This window comes from Orbicella franksi, chromosome 5 (genome assembly GCF_964199315.1).
Source record: "Orbicella franksi chromosome 5, jaOrbFran1.1, whole genome shotgun sequence".
Lineage (NCBI taxonomy): Eukaryota > Metazoa > Cnidaria > Anthozoa > Scleractinia > Merulinidae > Orbicella > Orbicella franksi.
The window spans coordinates 31,634,901-31,652,785 of NC_138149.1; the positions used below are offsets into that span (position 1 = coordinate 31,634,901).

At 37.7% G+C, this 17,885-nt stretch overlaps 1 protein-coding gene across 1 annotated transcript; it reads left to right on the forward strand.

The window, feature by feature from the left end:
- The first annotated feature begins 12,279 nt into the window (after positions 1 to 12,279).
- On the forward strand, positions 12,280 to 15,990 carry LOC145487172 (uncharacterized). Its single transcript, XM_081465897.1, has 2 exons — positions 12,280 to 13,177; positions 14,519 to 15,990. The coding sequence occupies exons 1-2, from the start codon at positions 12,811 to 12,813 to the stop codon at positions 15,010 to 15,012; spliced, it is 861 nt and encodes a 286-aa protein (XP_081322023.1). The 5' UTR covers positions 12,280 to 12,810; the 3' UTR covers positions 15,013 to 15,990.
- Positions 15,991 to 17,885: the final 1,895 nt, after the last annotated feature.

Genomic DNA, 17,885 nt, shown 5'->3' on the forward strand with positions numbered 1-17,885 from the left:
CGTCAGAGTTCTTTGTTTTATTTTTTTGTTCACTTTTTTTGGCCTTGGCCGTGCACAAAACACGATTATAATTCTTTTTTGTTTCTGACTGTGGAACTAAGTAATAGAAACATTTAAGATACATAATTCATGCATAGTGTACGAGGGTAACACAAGAGACTGTACACGGTCATGGACCTTCTAACATAAATCTCAGACTATCTTGGTTTGCTCCTTTGATGTTTGTGAGGTCTGTAACCATATTCCCTTCTATTAACTATGTTCATGCATAGCACAAGATTATTCATGCAACTGTATTTACTGATTATTCAGAACCCACTATAAGCTCGAGGACACCAACCACTGAGCAAAATAGACCAAAACACAATGTCTTAGGATTTAAAAGCGGCTAAATTAGAAAAAACGTTAGAAATAGGACATTTGCGAACAAAAACACTTTTAAATTATCTTAGCTATCAGGTCAAAGATAAGGAAATCAAAACAAAATTGTGTTGGTGTGTAGTTCAATGCAAGAAAAACAACTCTTGAGAACAACAAGTTGAGTAACTGAGAAAATTCATCGTTGTGTATGACTAAACTGAGAAAGCGAATAGCATTGTTTTTAGAAAGAAATTACAATATATGTTGAAAACGAATCCAGTACATGCTCTCGTGCTGAGGTTTTGGGCAAGACACCTAACTATCACAGCGACTCTCTCCACCGGTTAGGAATATGAATAAAAATAGGCAATGGTGCACCTTTCGAGCAACCTGGCTGCAAAACATCTTCATGGTAATCTATTATAACAGACCAGCGTCCCATTCCGCAGTCTTCTCGTTATTCAAATACCCGAGTATATAAATATCGTGTTTCTTACCTCTGATCGAAACAGCTAGGAATCTTTCCCCATGTCACGAATATGATCCTAAGTCCATGCACAGGTCTGTTTCATGATAGAGGCACTCCCTTAAATTTGGTACGAGAATTGTACTAAATATTGTTGGATGTGATCTATACATTTGATCTTTGCTGCACAATCAGCTTTTTCTCGCATCACAAAAACTCCAGCTATGCTCTGATTCTTTAACATAAGGAAGCGAATCATGATTCTAGTGCGCTTATTCTGAAAAATTCGGATGAGACGACTATAGCGGGGCGTAATATTTACGTGTCCAGTTCTATAATTTATATTCTTTGAGACACAATCGTTTACAAGCTCGTTTCATTTTTCAACATCACAGTTTTTTTAGCCATTTAATATAAAAACAAAGCTTTACTCCTCTACTTGTTCGTGATTTAGCTTCCTGTCGCAAACTTTGAGGAACATTACCACAGGTGTCATATTCCTAAATGTATCATTACAGTCTGTCTCGAGTGAGCGAATCATCCTTCAAAATGTGTTTGTGAAAGAACCTGTGTGGTAGCTGAACATGTAATGTAGGTCTACTCGCGAACCTATCCACGGTGAGACCTTATACCACCTGGTTAGTGTTTGAAAATAGAAAAAAAAAAAATGATAGACGGAAAATAAAGCTTAACTCTTACTTTTTTTCTTGGCAATGTTAGTATCACATTCGAACGAAAATATTGCTCAGGATATAATCTAAAAGAACTTATTCTTTTTTTTTTTTTTTTTTTTTATTGGCGGAGTTTGTACGCCCATAACTAAACATGCCTAGACCTTCTTCAGTTGAGTACCTACACCCCCTTCACTTCCAGTGCCCACACCCTCGTATTTTGGGAAGGCTTCATATATGTGTTGTTTTTTTTTTACTTTCTGTTATACAACACAAAATCAAACGAATCTTGTTTGCTGTAGAGGCGGCACCTGCGTTGGAAGGGGCGGGGGGTGGGTGGAAGGGAAGGGGATATGCATTCTGGGATTTTGTCTTCGACCAAGTACTGTACAGAAAAAGAAAACTCGGACCTTGTTGTTTCTTACTAATTCTCAAACCTGGCCTGGATTTCTCAGGGTTGTAAACTCTAACTTTTTTTATAACAACGCGTCGTAGCAAAAACACATTCTAGCTACGAAACCCAATTGATACTAACACAGCTAGTAAACGACACCCTCAAAGGTGGGTCATATAACATCGGTAGCAACCCCCGGAAGGACTGATAATAAAAGCCATTGGAAAAATACGTGAGCTATTTCACTGCTTGTATAATTTCGTCCCCTGAGGGCGTCGTTATGTATCAATATAAAAAAAATCAATTTATCTAGAGACAAAAGACTGTCTTATGCCAAAACACGATAGTTACGAGTAAACATGTAAGACAAACGACTGGATGGACTTGGTCACATTTCGCTCCAGTTACTCACCCCACTGGTAGCACTATTATTATGTTGATGAAAGTCTACATGAAAATAAAAATTAAAACACGATGATCGTGTCTAGCTGACAAGAATCTAAGCGTGAATGCTTAAGATGTCGACGTCGTTGGCGTAGCAAAGGACTTAATTTGATACAAAATTAATACGTTCCGCTCGTTAAGCGACGTAAGGACTTGAAGATTTTCCGGTGATGGCAGTCAAAGCCAGAAATTATTCAATTATTTGATAGAAGAATTTAAAAAAATAACTCTAACCTGGAGTTAAAGACCTCCGGTTGGACCACTTTTTGTTAACCGCACAATAAACTCATCAGTTGAAAGAAGAACACATTGTTAAGCGAAACTCCTATTTACTCAGAAAGCAATAAAACCAGAACAGGTGTCACATCTTAAAATACAGTAAAGTCACGAATTTTTTTCTGAATCACCTAGAGAAACAGAAATTAGTTTAAAAAAATCGGGAGTTCGAAAAATAAAGTGTAAATTCATGCGGTGTAAATAACTTTTCTTTTATACTTCAAAGTTAGGTTATCAGTGAAGAAGTCGTGATAGGGCTCTGGAAGAAAGTCCTGGAATCTCAATTATCAGTTCAATTTTCGGCGATTTCTCGGCTGTAAGTCACAGACTTTCAGCCAATTTCTAAGACATCACTAAACTTTGTAGATTTCAGGTTAGATCTCAGACGTTATCAGGTTAAAAAGAAAAAAAAAAACAAGAACAACAACGTTATTTCTCCGCTGACAGTTAAAATGTTGACCAATTTTCAGCAATCTGTCAAACCTCATCCAGATATGCCCTCCAACCTTTGACCAATCACATCTCACCTTCTACCTCACTTCCAGGAATTTCCCCTAAAAGGCCTGGGAATGAGGTTGAATGGAACTAAACGTATTAAAAACAGTCTGTGCATCACGCGATTATTACTGATTCACGTGTTGAAGAGCAAATTGTGAAAGCGGGTGGGCGTTTCCACCCAAATTTGTTTTTGATATCTCTCACTTTCTCTAATGCCCAAAAAGGAAAAATATACTTTCCGAGTTCTAGATAAGAAAATTAATTATTTTTTTAAACTACTCCTGCGAGATACGCCTCTTCGAAGAACAGAACCAGTCGCAATTATGAATGAATATATTTGAGTCTGACGGTTTTGTTTGAAATAATGTAGTTGTATAGACATTTCTCACTTAAATTCGAGTTCTTCTTGAAATGACGCTCAGTACCTTTTGCTTTGCCTTCTTTTAGTTTGTTTTGTTTTGTTTTGCTTCGCTTTTTCATTCCTTACGTTGAAACGTTAAAGTTCTTCCGGGTCCGCGCGTGGGAGAATCAAGAGTTGCGCGTGAATTTGATTCACGTGTCACGTCGACGTGACTTTTGTCTCAGTCTAGTCATCACTAAATCTCCCTTTAAGCCTGAATGGTGGATGCAATAAACATGGCGTTTTCCTCGCTATTGGAGAACTCGTCAATTTTCGTTTCAGATTGTGTCATATAGTCAATTCAGAACCGCTTTTCCAAGCAAAGCACCTCGAAATGTTTTAAGCAATTCGGAGTAGTCTTTAAAAAAAAACACGTTTTTCTCCTACGTATATCTCTGGTTCTGGTTATATAACAACTCTTATATAACAGACAAGAGCACGTGTAAATACACGCGTATAGAGATCTTCCTACTCAACGGAGAACGGAAATGAAATCACCAGAAAAAAAAGTTCCTTTCCTATTCAAATTCAAGTGAAAAACATCACGTTTTCTCGTCCAAAAAGTACATCAGTTTTAGCACTGCTCCCATTTTTTCCATAAATACTTTTTAATCATTATAACATAGGCGTATCCTAGTGCATGCCAATCTTGCAATCTAAAGTAATTACTCAGTTTTTGTAAGTTCCCAGAATTTCCCCTTTCGTGTTTTTGGTGATGGGTTTTTTTCGACTTTGATGATCTCGAATGTGCAACTGATGTTTAGTGAAAACATTTGTTTTTTTAGTAAATTTCGTATGTTTCTTTTAGTGTGATAACACTCCATCATTTGCTATCCTTTGTCTATAATGATGCGGTCACTAAAGAATTTCACGTCCTTCGATAAACTGTTTCGGGTCACCCAGATCAACATGTAAGAAAAAATCTGTGCAAAAAGTCAGCGCGAACACCTTCTGAATAGGATAATTTCCAAGGGTTTCCCTGGCAAAAAGTTTCTTTCTGTAACACCATCCTACTTTTATGGCCGGATAATGTAGGTGGCTTAAGCTCCGACAAAGCAGTGGTTTGAGGGATGTAACTTCAGAAAACTCATCGTATAAACTCTGAACACTAGGACATCACACGCCATTTAACAAAATTACCGTTTAATTATTGACAAGTTGGAGGCGTTTGAAATCGGTAGAGGCTGAAAGCAAAGCCTTTCCTATTCCAGTGCGGTTTAATGGCCCGTTTCTGTGTTTGAGGTGAATGAGGTTGAATCTACTAATAGCCAAACTCTACTGAAGCTGCTCCACGCACTTTTTGTTTACCCAAAAACCGCCTTAACACGCCCTCGGTATGACCAATATATCTTGTCTGCTGTGCACTAGTTGAGGTCAAACAGAGAATATATATGCGACACTTGAAAGCAATTTCGACCAAAGCGGTTGACATACGGGCGTTATCTGACGTGCACTGAAGAACTCTTGCTTTAAGGTTTTTATCTGAGGAGATACGAAGTTGCTTAAAGGTAAGTCATCTCTGAGAGGTACGTGACGAATTCCACAGGTTTTTTGGTGTGGCCCAACAGGTTTCCAAGCAATCTACTGAACAATTTTCCGACAATGAACTCACGGCGTTTTGTTTTTATGCCGAGCTGTTGATATTTTCAGTGTAGTGTGACAAAAGGTAACATGATATTCATTGGCACAAGGTCGCGCGCTATCACAATAGCACATTGAAATATAGCCGGCAACACGGGAATAAGAAACAGTTGCATGAGGCCCTAACTATACATTGTTTCCATTTGCCTATCTAGTAACATAAATTAATTCCGGTTTTTAGAAAGTATTCGCCAAACAACCTCGTTCTGGCCGGTGCCGATATCGGTTTCCACAAGAAATAATAAGGTTCTACTGTCCATCTCGCAACATGAGCCAAGAGACCATTCTCTTGTGTAACCGAGTACTTGGTTGGCTCCTTGAACATCACGATACCTATCAGTTCCATCAAAAATGAGAGGATGTTTATCAAATCAAACAGTGCAATCGCACAAGATTTCGTCTGCAGAAGGACGGCGTTTTATTCTATAGCAAAGCCTAAGAGCACTCAATTTACTTCCAGTTCAAATAAAATTTGATGTATAGAAGGCTTTTTTAGAAAAAAAAATGAACGTGGTATAGACGACAGATCAGATGTAGTGCATTGACGTATCATACCTTTGACAACAGAGAGTCACCAGAGAGATTCTTGAAAATATAAATATATATGACAAAACCTTTAAAACTGGAATTATTATACCGAGAGAAAGAATGTAGATTTTAGATTTTGCAAGGTTGTCGTATACTTTCAGGCCTATCCCCAGTTAAAGGTTATAAAATGACTGCAAGAGGATTTTAAGAATTTTCGTTTTTTGATCAATCTTCAATTTCTATAGGGCTTTTTGCATATGAAAGTTCACCTGGTAAATATCATATTTCAGCGAGGAAAAAGAACAGTTGGAACAATTTTTGTCTGTTGAAGGTAGAAGGTTGCGTTAGAAATTCCATTTGTTCCACCACTTAACCAAGCAAGGAGGAAATTACCAAAAAAAGCTCTTTAGGCAATCTTACGCCTCGCTCCAATATAGATTCAATTTAAGGTTGTATAAGTGAGCAGAGAGCAGTTTAACAGTGCATCTCAAGTTGCAGGAACAATACTGGAATTTCTCAGAAACTGCAGGTTGTCGCGGAAATAAAGTTGATTTTTTTTTTTTTTTTTTCGTTTAGCACGAATGACCATAATACTTTCAGAAAGATCCGCTTGGATCATTTCTTTACTCGAAAATTATAGTTGCATGGGGATTTGTGTACATAGTTTAACAAACAAAATCTTTGATTCTTACGGATGCGAACCTTTGATGTTTCCCAAACCTTGTTTCTGTATTTTGAAAAAATTCTGGGGTGGTTTTTCAGCCAGAAACGAAACTCTAATTTTCTGTTACAATCCAGTGAAAAGTTTACAAGTTAACAGCAAATTGGAGATATTGACCATACTGAAAAAATTGCAGTTAAAACAGATGATATGTTTGACCTTTTCGCACAATTTGTGCAGCGTTTTTCAGATTCCTCTAAAAGCGCCAGGTAACCTTTATCATTAAAATTTGGATGACTATTAAACTTTTTTTCAGTGTTACGAAAGCTCAGAGATGTACAAATTGGACACCCTTCGTGCAAGAAATTGAGAGATTCTTACTTACCTTTACGTATGATTCTCCACGCTATCCCAGTAAACAAACTCAGTATAACTTGCTGACTAAATGATTTGAGCAGTTCGAGTCTTTCTTTTTCATATCTTGTTAAATTGATCTAACAAAAACGATCGATCAAATAGACAATTTTCTAGTCGATGAGGTTAAGTAGACAAAGAAAACATTTGTGAGTCACAGCTAGAGATAAGAGCAACATTATATTTGTAAATAAACTAAGCAAGGATTGATTCCACACCTTGAGAATTCCCATCATAAAACTAGACGATAATACATCATAGGGGACGTGTTATGACTTGAATCTTTTTGTAGAATCCCTACCCTCAGGTGTTCGGAATCTATGCAAGGATGTCGCTGGTATATCATGTTTTCTTATAAATATAATGGGTTTTATTGAGAGCTCAGTTGCTGGTCTCTATAAACGAGTTTGAAGAGCTGTCCTGCAGATAGTGTGGAGAAAACGTCGTGTTAGTTGAGTTGAATTTGGAACGCAATGTCAGTCCGTGTTCACTGGATTTTACACAACTAAAGCACATTGATGGGAACTTACGGTATGCAGTTTATTCAATTCTTTCTTTTTCAGTCCCAAACGATCTTAACGTAATATTTAAATATTGTTTCTTAAAAAAGATTTATTGTGGGAAACTCGCCACATCGACAGAAATCTCTCATCAAAGTCAATGAATCGATCAATATCGACTAAAACACTTGTTGCTCGCATTTAATAAAAGAACCATTCCATGATAGTACTCCGAGTAAAGCCGGCTCAAAAATTGAAGTTAAGGACGCTTTTTATTCCTGACTAAAAAAAAAAAGCATAAAATTTATGGCAGTTTTTAATACATTTACTGAATTCTGAGTCCTGCATCTTTTTACGATGGTACTCATCATAAAGCTGTACATCACTGAGTTAGGTGACAGAATTTTCATTTTTGGATCTGTATGGCTGGTATTAAGCAAAAATTTTAGGCAAGGTGATGCTTTTTCAGCGGTTATTATGTTGGCCGCAACTCTTTCTGCAAAAAAAATAAACGTTTCGAATGAAGTAGAAATGAGCCATCATGAGCGTGGCGAAACGTTTTTCTGGGGCTCAGAAAACCGCAAAGCATAGCTGTTTTGCGAAAACAGGGTACGATTTTTTTGAAATCAAACTTTAAGTTAGTAAGTTTGTAGTATTTATATTTTTTTCAAGGAAAGTTCAACAAGTCTTTCAGCCTGGAGGTTTGTTTGAAAATCTGCTTTGAAGCAAGTGCTCAGGCAACAACAAATGTTAACTGAAAAGCTTTACATTTCCAAGACTAAAACCCCTTAAGACTTTCCTTTTACAGTCTGTCAGAGACTAGAATATCAAGAGGAAACGTAGAATGCGTAATTCTAACATATTGTCATAACAGTTGTTTGCCACTGCCGTCTAAAATAGAAGTTTTTATTTTTTGCTTCTTAATCAAAACCTCAGTACAGATAACGAGGAACACTGCATCTAGGAGGCCCGGAGTCCACATATAGGTCTTGTTAGTTTGTTGGCAACATCCAAAGAAATATTTTTTCTGTATGATCATATTGCTATAAATACAATACAAAAGATAACCTCAGCTTTTAATCCTTCTACTGATTGACATTTGAGAAGTATTAACCATGTGAAGTAGGACATTTTCCCCCCATATACAATTGCATCAAGGTTCCCACGGAACCGTTAGTGCGGTGTCACTGTTAAATAAATCAAACTCTAAAATAATATCCCTTCAGTAAGTAAGGGTCTTTTTTTCAGATCTATGACATTTTAAGAAAGATTTTTGCGTTTAAGTGACTCAATTAAGTAAATGCATCGTCCTAACACAGTAGCGTTAACCCAGCCGCAAAAATACTTGATTTTTAATTGTTGTAATTGCTTTCTTGGCACTGAATTGGTGTAAAATACCAAGTTATCTTGTTCCCTTTTTAAAATGGCGTGTTGCAGGAGAAAATCTCGGATTTATCAGACCGGCAGACTGTTTGGTGAATGTTGGTTGTTTCTGGAGCGACAGCTATAGCCTCAATACTAGCTTCTTTTCGATTTCTGGTCTTTCAGTATAAAATGCAAATGGTAGTTTCGATTGTGAACAGTATTTGGCGATTCCCTCGTCAAAATATTACAGGCACAACACCGTTTTGGGTTATTAAAGAAAATGCTTGGTTCTGTCTGTAACAAACTAACCAGATTCCTTCAATTTAAGTGTCAATAATTTCATTTCTAGCTTAAAACAAAAAACAAGGGTTAAACTTTTGTTGATATTCATTCAATTTAGGGGCTCTTGCCTTTCGTGTTAATTCTCTTTTATTAGCAAACAATTCATGTGACCAATTGAAGGCGACTTCTCAAGTATCCGAGACAGTATGGGATCTGAATTAAAGGCAAATATTCTGATGTGTTCATAACATGGCAAAGCAACAGCAAATAAACCCGTGCCATCGTAAATCGGGGGAATTCCTTATGGAAACTCCGCGTGAACATGATTCAGGGAAAAAAGAAACCTCGAAGGTATTCGTCAAGGGCAAGGCAAACCCGAAGATAAATCGTTGATTTGCAGTTGAAATACGATTCAATCCATACTTACACCAAACTTAACAGAAGATAATATTGTATTAACTCGTACGATCAGTTTTCATTCCTTGAAAACTCAGGGTTGAAAAGACCCAAACCTCACAAAAACAAAACCACAAAAATGGTGGACGATTGTCCTGTCGGCGGAGCAGATAAGAAAACTGTCTTCTTATGTTTGTTTTAGATTTGTAACGGTGGCCCGTGGTCGCCTTTCGTCTACCTCAAATTCTTTGCATTATTTTTTACGCTCAACGTTTTGCAGGTGCTTGAAACGTTCCTTAAATAACGTCTAGGGAATTAGAATTTGAAACCACATTCAGACGGTAATCCTGTTGAGCCCTATTGCTCAGCAAAAGTCTGAAGACTGCCCAATTATATCGAAATGCGAGGCGTTTTTAAATGTGCAGTTTTTTCCTTTAAGTTCCATTCGAAAAGTTCTTCCTAAATAGGTCTGAAAGGGGTAGAAAGTTTTCGTTTGGCTCGTTTCAAACAGGAGACATTGCATGAGTATAATGAATGCAAGGCGTATTTTATTTACCGTATTCCCGTGGTAATTCGATTAGCTATATAGCGGGGTTTATGGAGAAAACAATTCCAACTGATGGATAAAATCTATGAATAGAATCAGCTTTCATCAGATAACGTGTAAAATGTCAGTTATTAAAAACCTATAGTTACTCCTCCTTTGAAACCAAGCGTGACTTGCTCTGCCTAAGAACAAAACAACCTTCGGGGACTCCTTTGTTTCAGCCTTGTCATAAGGGCCCACTGCAGCCTTCTCTTTATCGATTACATAAAGGTGGTCGCTGTTTAACGTCGATTGAATAAAGGCTGAAAAGTGAATATTTCTCCCAGCAGTTTGAATTTGAATTAAATGATACTCAATTTCACACCTCCAGAGTGTTAAACTTCGCTTGAGATAATGTGTTGGCGCTGTGTCTCACACTGTGAGAAAACGCGTCCAATTAGGTGTTATTTTGTTTATGGTTCTAGACCGTCTTTTTATTTCAATTAGGTTTTGAATTATTTTAAATTTATCGGGTTTTCTGCTGTTGAACATAGCGGACACCTGAAAATGGTAGTTTATGGCTCGGTCTCTTTATAGCTGAGCAATCCACACCCCCTTTCTACTCCTCTACGCCTCCAGATGTTCTTTTTCCCAGGGAAGAAAACCACATCAAGATTTGCTGCGGAGAGCTTTGTTCGAAACTTTAATGAAATTTTACGCGGGTCGTGTCTCTCTGCCGAAGTTTTCGAATACAAAAAAAAGTGCTCATATTGTCCAGTTTTGCCGAGAGTTCAATTAACTATGGTTTTGAAGGATTGGAGGGAACAAAACCCAAAGCTAAGGTTGTTGTAGGAAGTGACCGAAATTTAGTGAGTAAGTGTTAAAATATCATGTGGCAGCTTTCATTCCAGCCGTAGCTTTTCGGTAAGAAACGAGAAGGCTTTAGCATTACACTTCGAGAAATCTTTCGCGAATGTTTTAAAATGGCGACTTTAGGGAAGAAAATCGACAGCAACTGTTAATGCAGCACTGCGTTTGGGCAAGCACATTGTTTGGCTAAAAATTTATGGAAATTTTGACATGGCCGCGTTTCGTTCTGTCGAACGGAAAAACGCCAACAGTGCGAGAAAATTGTCGACATTTATTTAACTCATCTGTGTTTTGAAACTATTGGGAATTCTTACAAAGTTATTGGGTCAGAATTTCTATGTTCAGCCGCCCCCAATGAAGGAAAAGGCCCATTTATAATCAATTTAGCACTCTCGCGATATTTTTGTTGTAAAGAAGGCTTTTAATTTGACCAACTAGGAGAATCGACAAGGAATGCGATGTAGTTTCGGCGAGAAAAAGGGCAATGTTTTAATATTTTTGCCCCACATGCTGTGTTATTTACACAAAAAAAATTGATCGCATTTTTGTTCTGTTTATAATGATAATATAATAAGGTTAAACTCTTTATTCAGCGAAAAGAAAACAAGCAGAGAATGAGAATATAGCTTCTTTAAAGTAAATTGTTAATTATGTTTTTCCTGTTGTCAAACTCTATATCATGACATCGGTTGAACATCATCCCGGAAGTCTAAACCATTAATTATGCCTAAAGGCTGTTTCACGGTTTGGCATTTCGCCCTCATAAAACAGGAAAGAAAAGGCGGTGTTTAGAGACTGCGAAAGCAAGGCCTTCATGTCCTCAATACAAACGGTGCATGTATACAAAATAGTGAGATATAAATGTCCCGTTTGGTAGAAAAATTAAAGGACGCGCTCCCCTCAAACTGCTGCGAAGATAATTTAGCAAGTTTATTAATATATGCAGTTTATTTGTCAGAAGATTGTCGAGGGGCGACATTTAAAACTATAGCGTTGACTTAACCACTATGTTTTATTTGCATGGCGAGATTAATAACAGAGAGAATGTTTACACTCATTCATTCAATCGGTACAGGTGTTAGAACAACGAGTTGGTAATTTTGAATCAGCTCTTGCTGAAACACGTACTTAACTCGTCCATTGAGCTTAGCAAAGTTCAGCTGGCGATAGAATTCAGGGCGACCTATTAGCCAAGTTTTCTTCTTGTGACATGTTTTAGTGCTAACATGATAATGGGTTGCCATTGTACAAGCAGAAAGCAGTTTAGTTTCAAATCTGTTGCTAAATTTGCCAAACCCAAAAAGTCCCAGCAATGGCTCTTGGCAACTTCATCTTTTACCCTATTAATTAACTCGAAACCCTTTTTTTGTGAACAGAACATATTTTGTACAATCTACGTGGTAATTTAATCCCTTACCAAACAAGGGTTTCAATGAAGTAATTGAATTAGCAAAACTCTAGAAAAGAGGATAATTCGCTTTTTTTCTTTAGATTCCAGAAACCTTTAGTTAGAAAAATAACTAAGCCTATAGATTTAAATCATCGAGACCAGAAAATACATTTACTTAATCTGAAGTAACCTGTTAATCAAACGAGTTGAAAAAGGATTAATTGGGACATTTCACGAAATGTTTGAAGTTTTTTGTTGTTCGTATTCCTTATGAAAGCAGAAATTGATTTACTTCGCACTTGTAGAAAATCGTAAATGGACTTGATTAATAGTTTAAACTAGGGTCACGGGCTAATTTTTGCTGACAAGCCTATAAATTAATTTGGCCCATAATGCGCGGATTGGCTAGAATGGGCCAACAAATTTTTACTTTTCTGCTCGCCTATTAACATGCTAATTTTTCACCGAGGAAAAAAATGTTTGTAGAATTACTTCCGAGCACTTTACGTAGGCCGCATATTTAGCGATTGGCAAATAAACGACATCATGGCTTTGTTTATCCTAAAAATCCTCCACGATTGCTTGCAGAAAGAAAGGGTATAGAAATCTAATGTAAGTAAAGCATCATTTCCTCCCACAGGGGTCGTTCCCCGCGCCAATTAATTATTTTAATCCGGCCATTGATAATCGTCATCAAAACAATTTAACAGTAAAATTCACGTGATCATATGTGGGCATCTTTTAAGACAGAAGCGCTCTCCCATTTGGAATCATTTACCTCAAGACGGCAGCACACCGCGATGCAAGGGGCAAAGACATCTGCGTTCTCCGTAGAATCACTCATTTCCAAGGAAGGCTTCGCCGAACCCAGAATGGATGGGACACATGCGTGTATATCACTGCCAAGGTGCTCTTCAGCGGGGCAGGAGATCACAAGGACCTCGCCTAGCTTCAGCACAACGATAAGTATACCACGACCATTAGCCCTCGAAGGAGTTGGCTCCGGTCATACAAGCGCATTCTCGCAAACTTCCCAACTTCCTCTTTCCAGTGGAAGAGCCTTCGCCATTCAGCGGAACACAGAACATCATGCAGGTACAGTTACTTAAACTACGCGGAGTTTTGTTGTTGTGTTGTTCTTTTGTTTTCTGTGAACTGTTTTTAATGTTTATCTCCTCCGAAATTCTAACAGTGACCTTACGTTTTTGTGAATGAATGTTAGCAAAAAAAGTATTTATCTAAAAAGAACTTGGAAACATGCTGAAAAAATAAAAAAATCACTTTGCTGAAAAACCGAATAAACTTCCTTATTACAAATTGCGTTGGCTGTCGATCAAACATTTCATGCTATCCTCAACAAGAAATTAATTTTAAGATTTCAACAATTTTTGCAAATTAGTTTCGGATAAAAGGGTGATATTTTCTTTTCTTTTGGTTGCGCAACTTACTAAAATGCACGCGCTAATCAAAATTTGTCAATTAAACAGGAACTGTGTTTTTAAGCTGTAGCTAGGAAGATCTATACCAGCAGGACCTTGCTCGATTTGTCTTCCTGTCGTTTTGACCATTTGTAGGAAGGCGAATGCCTAAAATAAGTTACAAACGACTCTGTGCAATCAATCTGAATTATCACGCAAGAAACATAGTGTTATTTTAACACCAGGAAAGGGCGTGATGGCTGTCGAGTGTGAACTGTTTCGACAGTTTTAAAATGTATTCGTTAATTGCGGCAAGAAGGTGTTCTTTTTTCAAAACAGAAAGGTACTAATACATGGTGATTTTTTTGAGGGGCTCATCCATCCTTGTGCCAAAAACTTAACGACACAAAGAGACGGATGTTGCTGGCTACGCTGTATAACTAAGAATGTACGCATTGAGCTTTGCACTATAGGCGATAAAAACCAATGTGGTTCCAAAATCTTTCTAGCTTCGATTTTTTGGGTGGGAATAGTTCAATATTTTAGATGTTTTAAGACAACAAAAGATTCTAAACCGAACAATAGGTGAACAATAAATTGAGAAGCTGGCGTCAAATGGTTCGATTCATTGGTTGTCTCTCTTGTGAAAGCTGACATTAATACAATGACAATGTACTTAATGCTAATAGAAAAAAAGAAAACGTATTCAATTTCACTTCGATTAATACCGTACACACCTTTACTGTAAACACCTGATTTTCTCCTCTTTGCTTAAAATGACAAAAAAAAAAAAAAGGCGCAAAGATCTTGTTCGAACCAAAAAGAACTTTTTCCATTCATTTTGATGTCACCCAAAATTCTACCTTTGGAAGTTGGTTGAGTTCACTGTACTTGTCAGAGGTGTTTCCAAGCAACAAGCCCGACCCTGTAACTCCACACTGACATAACAAAGCACTTCCGTTATTATTCTGTTGATTGACACCTGTTAAAACTCCTAACTTGTCTTCCTGATTCACAGACGTGCAACGCCACGACGACTCAACTCGAACTCGACGCTACAGGACAGCGTTTACCCGTGAGCAGCTGAGTAGGCTAGAGAAAGAATTCCTACGAGAAAACTACGTGTCTCGAACTCGCCGAAGCGAGCTTGCGACAACTCTTAACCTGTCCGAGACAACCATCAAAATATGGTTCCAAAACCGGCGCATGAAATCCAAAAGGCGACGCATGGCCCTAGGGCTGAAACCTGTCCAAGCATTTTGTCCCACGAGGCACTTGCCCTCTGATGGACATTTCAGTTCGGGTCATCTGTATAACGGTCTTCATTATGTGCCTTGGTCGCCATATTCACCTGTCAACGGCCCATTATGGCCACACGGAGTTCACTTCTTACACTGCGACCCACATTATCATCCGTTCTCTGTACCATCGGCCAGCACCAGTACAGGATCGAGCTACCGGCCACCAACTACACAGGCAAACTGTTCGCACGTCTGGAAAAGCAGCGAGTAGACACCGAACAAATATCTTTTTTTGGCCAAGAAAGGTTTCAGTAAAACGAGAAATTTGTAGAAAACCACTTGGCAAGACTCATGCGTTGATATCACATGTAAGGGGTCCAAATCTAAGACATACTGCATTTCCTGTCACTTGCAAATAAGTAGAAAAAAAACAACAAATGATATAATTGATTACTTTCCTACAGCGAGTCCTATAAGGTTTCTAACAAATGGTGTTTTTCAGTTATGGATGTAATAAAATGAAATTATATTGAAAAAGGCATTCTAGTTAATTTCATATACATTTAAATGTTCGAGTAAACAGTAATGGTAAAATTTCTCCATTGTGAATATTCCAGCCATTAAAGGCTTTGTTGCATGCGGGAATTTTTCTTCACTGTGCCAATTTTATCGCCACTTTACGAGTTGCACGAAAAACTGTCTAGTCATCAACAACCCTTAGCATGAACATTCCTCGTAACTTTTCGCGGCAAGCCTTGCACAAAATAGAATCTAGTTCTACGTGTGACAATGCTCACTGAAGCAAGATCGTTCATTTGAGACATGTTCATTTCAGGGTGTAACACTAGACAACGCTTCGTGCAAATTGTCTAACGTCCCAACAAACTTGCGAGATAAGTTTGCAAGACTAATTGTCTGGTATAACAGTGCCTTAACTTGGTTGGTCAGATCGGTTGGTCATATATGAATTAATCAACAATCAGTCGTTGGATTGCTATAATCATTATGGCAGTAAAGATAATTGTTATAGATGGACATGCTTGGTTAAGACTTCTTTTCTGGCAGTTAGGCTAGCAGCTCTGCAAAGGTCGGTAAATTTAAGAATGAAAGGGGTTTCTCCGACATCAAGAGATGTCTGTAAGTTCGCGACGTTACGTGAACGAGATGGATCTCAGGCTCCAAAAGGTGATAAGCTTCCAAAGCCGTCGATAAAACAACGTTGCTGTTGGACCCTGTTAACTTCACAGGTTCGAAAATATCAGTGTTTAGACAATAAAAGTTATTTCTGCTCCACAGAGTGGAAGTGCTCATTTTATCATTTAAAACAACAAAAGAAAAACATTAAAAAAAATGTACAATGTAATGATGCAAACAAACTGGCAAAACTTTACTTTTTCAGTTATCCTTGACAATGTTATTTTTCGATACATTCTTAAACGTTACAAATTAAGCTGGAGGTCGTGGATATGATGAAATTATGGGCTTAGAAATTCAAAGAAGAGAGACCTCTTGATGACAATGAGCCATGTTTTCCTTTGGGAAAATATCTCTTTCATTTGATCACCTGACATAAATAGAAAATTAAGGAAAACTTTGGTCCTTAAATTGGGGCTAACGCGAGTCTGAACTTTTCAAACTGGTTTTAATCCGTGTCAATCTTCCACATTCTTAAGCAATCATTTTTCCTTTTCGGTTTTGCTATTACCTTTTCTTGACTTCTTCCCTTAGTAAACTATAATTACGAGATTTGCCCTGATATGTTGGTTATTTTCCACGTTCAAAATGAGCCACTGAAAGCAATGGCCATATTGATCCTTTATGTCTCGGTTAGGACTGACCAGTATTGCATACATCAGGCAAAACATGATTTAGTATTGATTACATAGCTCCCTTCGAAGTGTGACGAAGAATGATGGAATAAGAAGAAGGGAGCTTCGTTACGAAGATCACTAACTTAGAAGCCTTCTAAAGGTACAGTGTTTCTAAACCTGCGCAGAAACCAAAAGCAATTAAAACTCTTCATGTCAATCACAACGTGCATAAATTAATTAACGTCATAGGTCTATTAGAACCTTGCAATCGTTGACAAAGGACGGGAAAAGACAACAACTACTCTATAGACTAAGAATAAATGCTGCAATGGTACCAAAGTTTGCTACCTTTTGAAGGAAACATGGACGGGAAGCAAAGAGCCTTGGTCTAAGGCCCGTCCACACTACGCCGGAGGAATTTCAAACGGAGGTTTCATTCTGAAAACACATCAAATGTTTTCCGTCCACAGTAAGCTGGAGGAATTAAAAAACGCAACAATCGCCGCTCATTTCGGATTCTGTGTTTGAGGAAAACTTGGTCAGGGAAATCACATGATTATCGTGACCCCATCGTTTTCAAAAAGCTCCGTTTTCAAAATGTTTTCGTCCACACGAAATACAGAGAGCCGACATTTTCAAATTCCTCTGGTTTGAAGAGCGTTTTCGAAAAGCTCTTTTTTCGTGACGGATTAGTGTACACGGTAGGCCTAACCGAAGAAATAAAGCTGCGTTTTCAAATTTCTCAGGCGTAGTGTGGACACTGCCTAATATTCGGGCTTTGAAAGGAACAACAAATGTCATATCACTCAAATTAATTAAAATGTCTCAACACGTCTCGTTCCTTTATGCGCGATCACTCTCGAAACGAGTTAAGTTAAACTGTTTTCAAGCAAATTTTGTCAAAAGAAAGAGGGACACTTTCTTCGGATTATTATTTTTTTTCTTTTTTTGATGGAGAATTAATGTCAAGGACAAAACCAAAAGTTTACTGAGATCTTAACACCGCTTAATGAATTATTACAAAACGTATAAAATTTATTAACAGGGAATATTTTCCGATTTCAAATTAAAAACCTACTAAAGATTGTTAGAGGGCGAGCATGTCCGGAAATGTATTAAGAATTTGCTCGATAATGCATCAAGGACTCAAATCTGTGTCTTGTGCTTTACAGAATAATACTTTGATTAACCAAGTTCACATTTCCTTTCCTTCACGACTCAAAATAAATAGTTGGCCCAAAACTAGCCTAAAACTATGGCAGAAATTTTTATGATCTGTTAAGATGGCAAAGGTCCATTCTGACGGAAATGTCTTCGTGAGGAAGGAGTAATT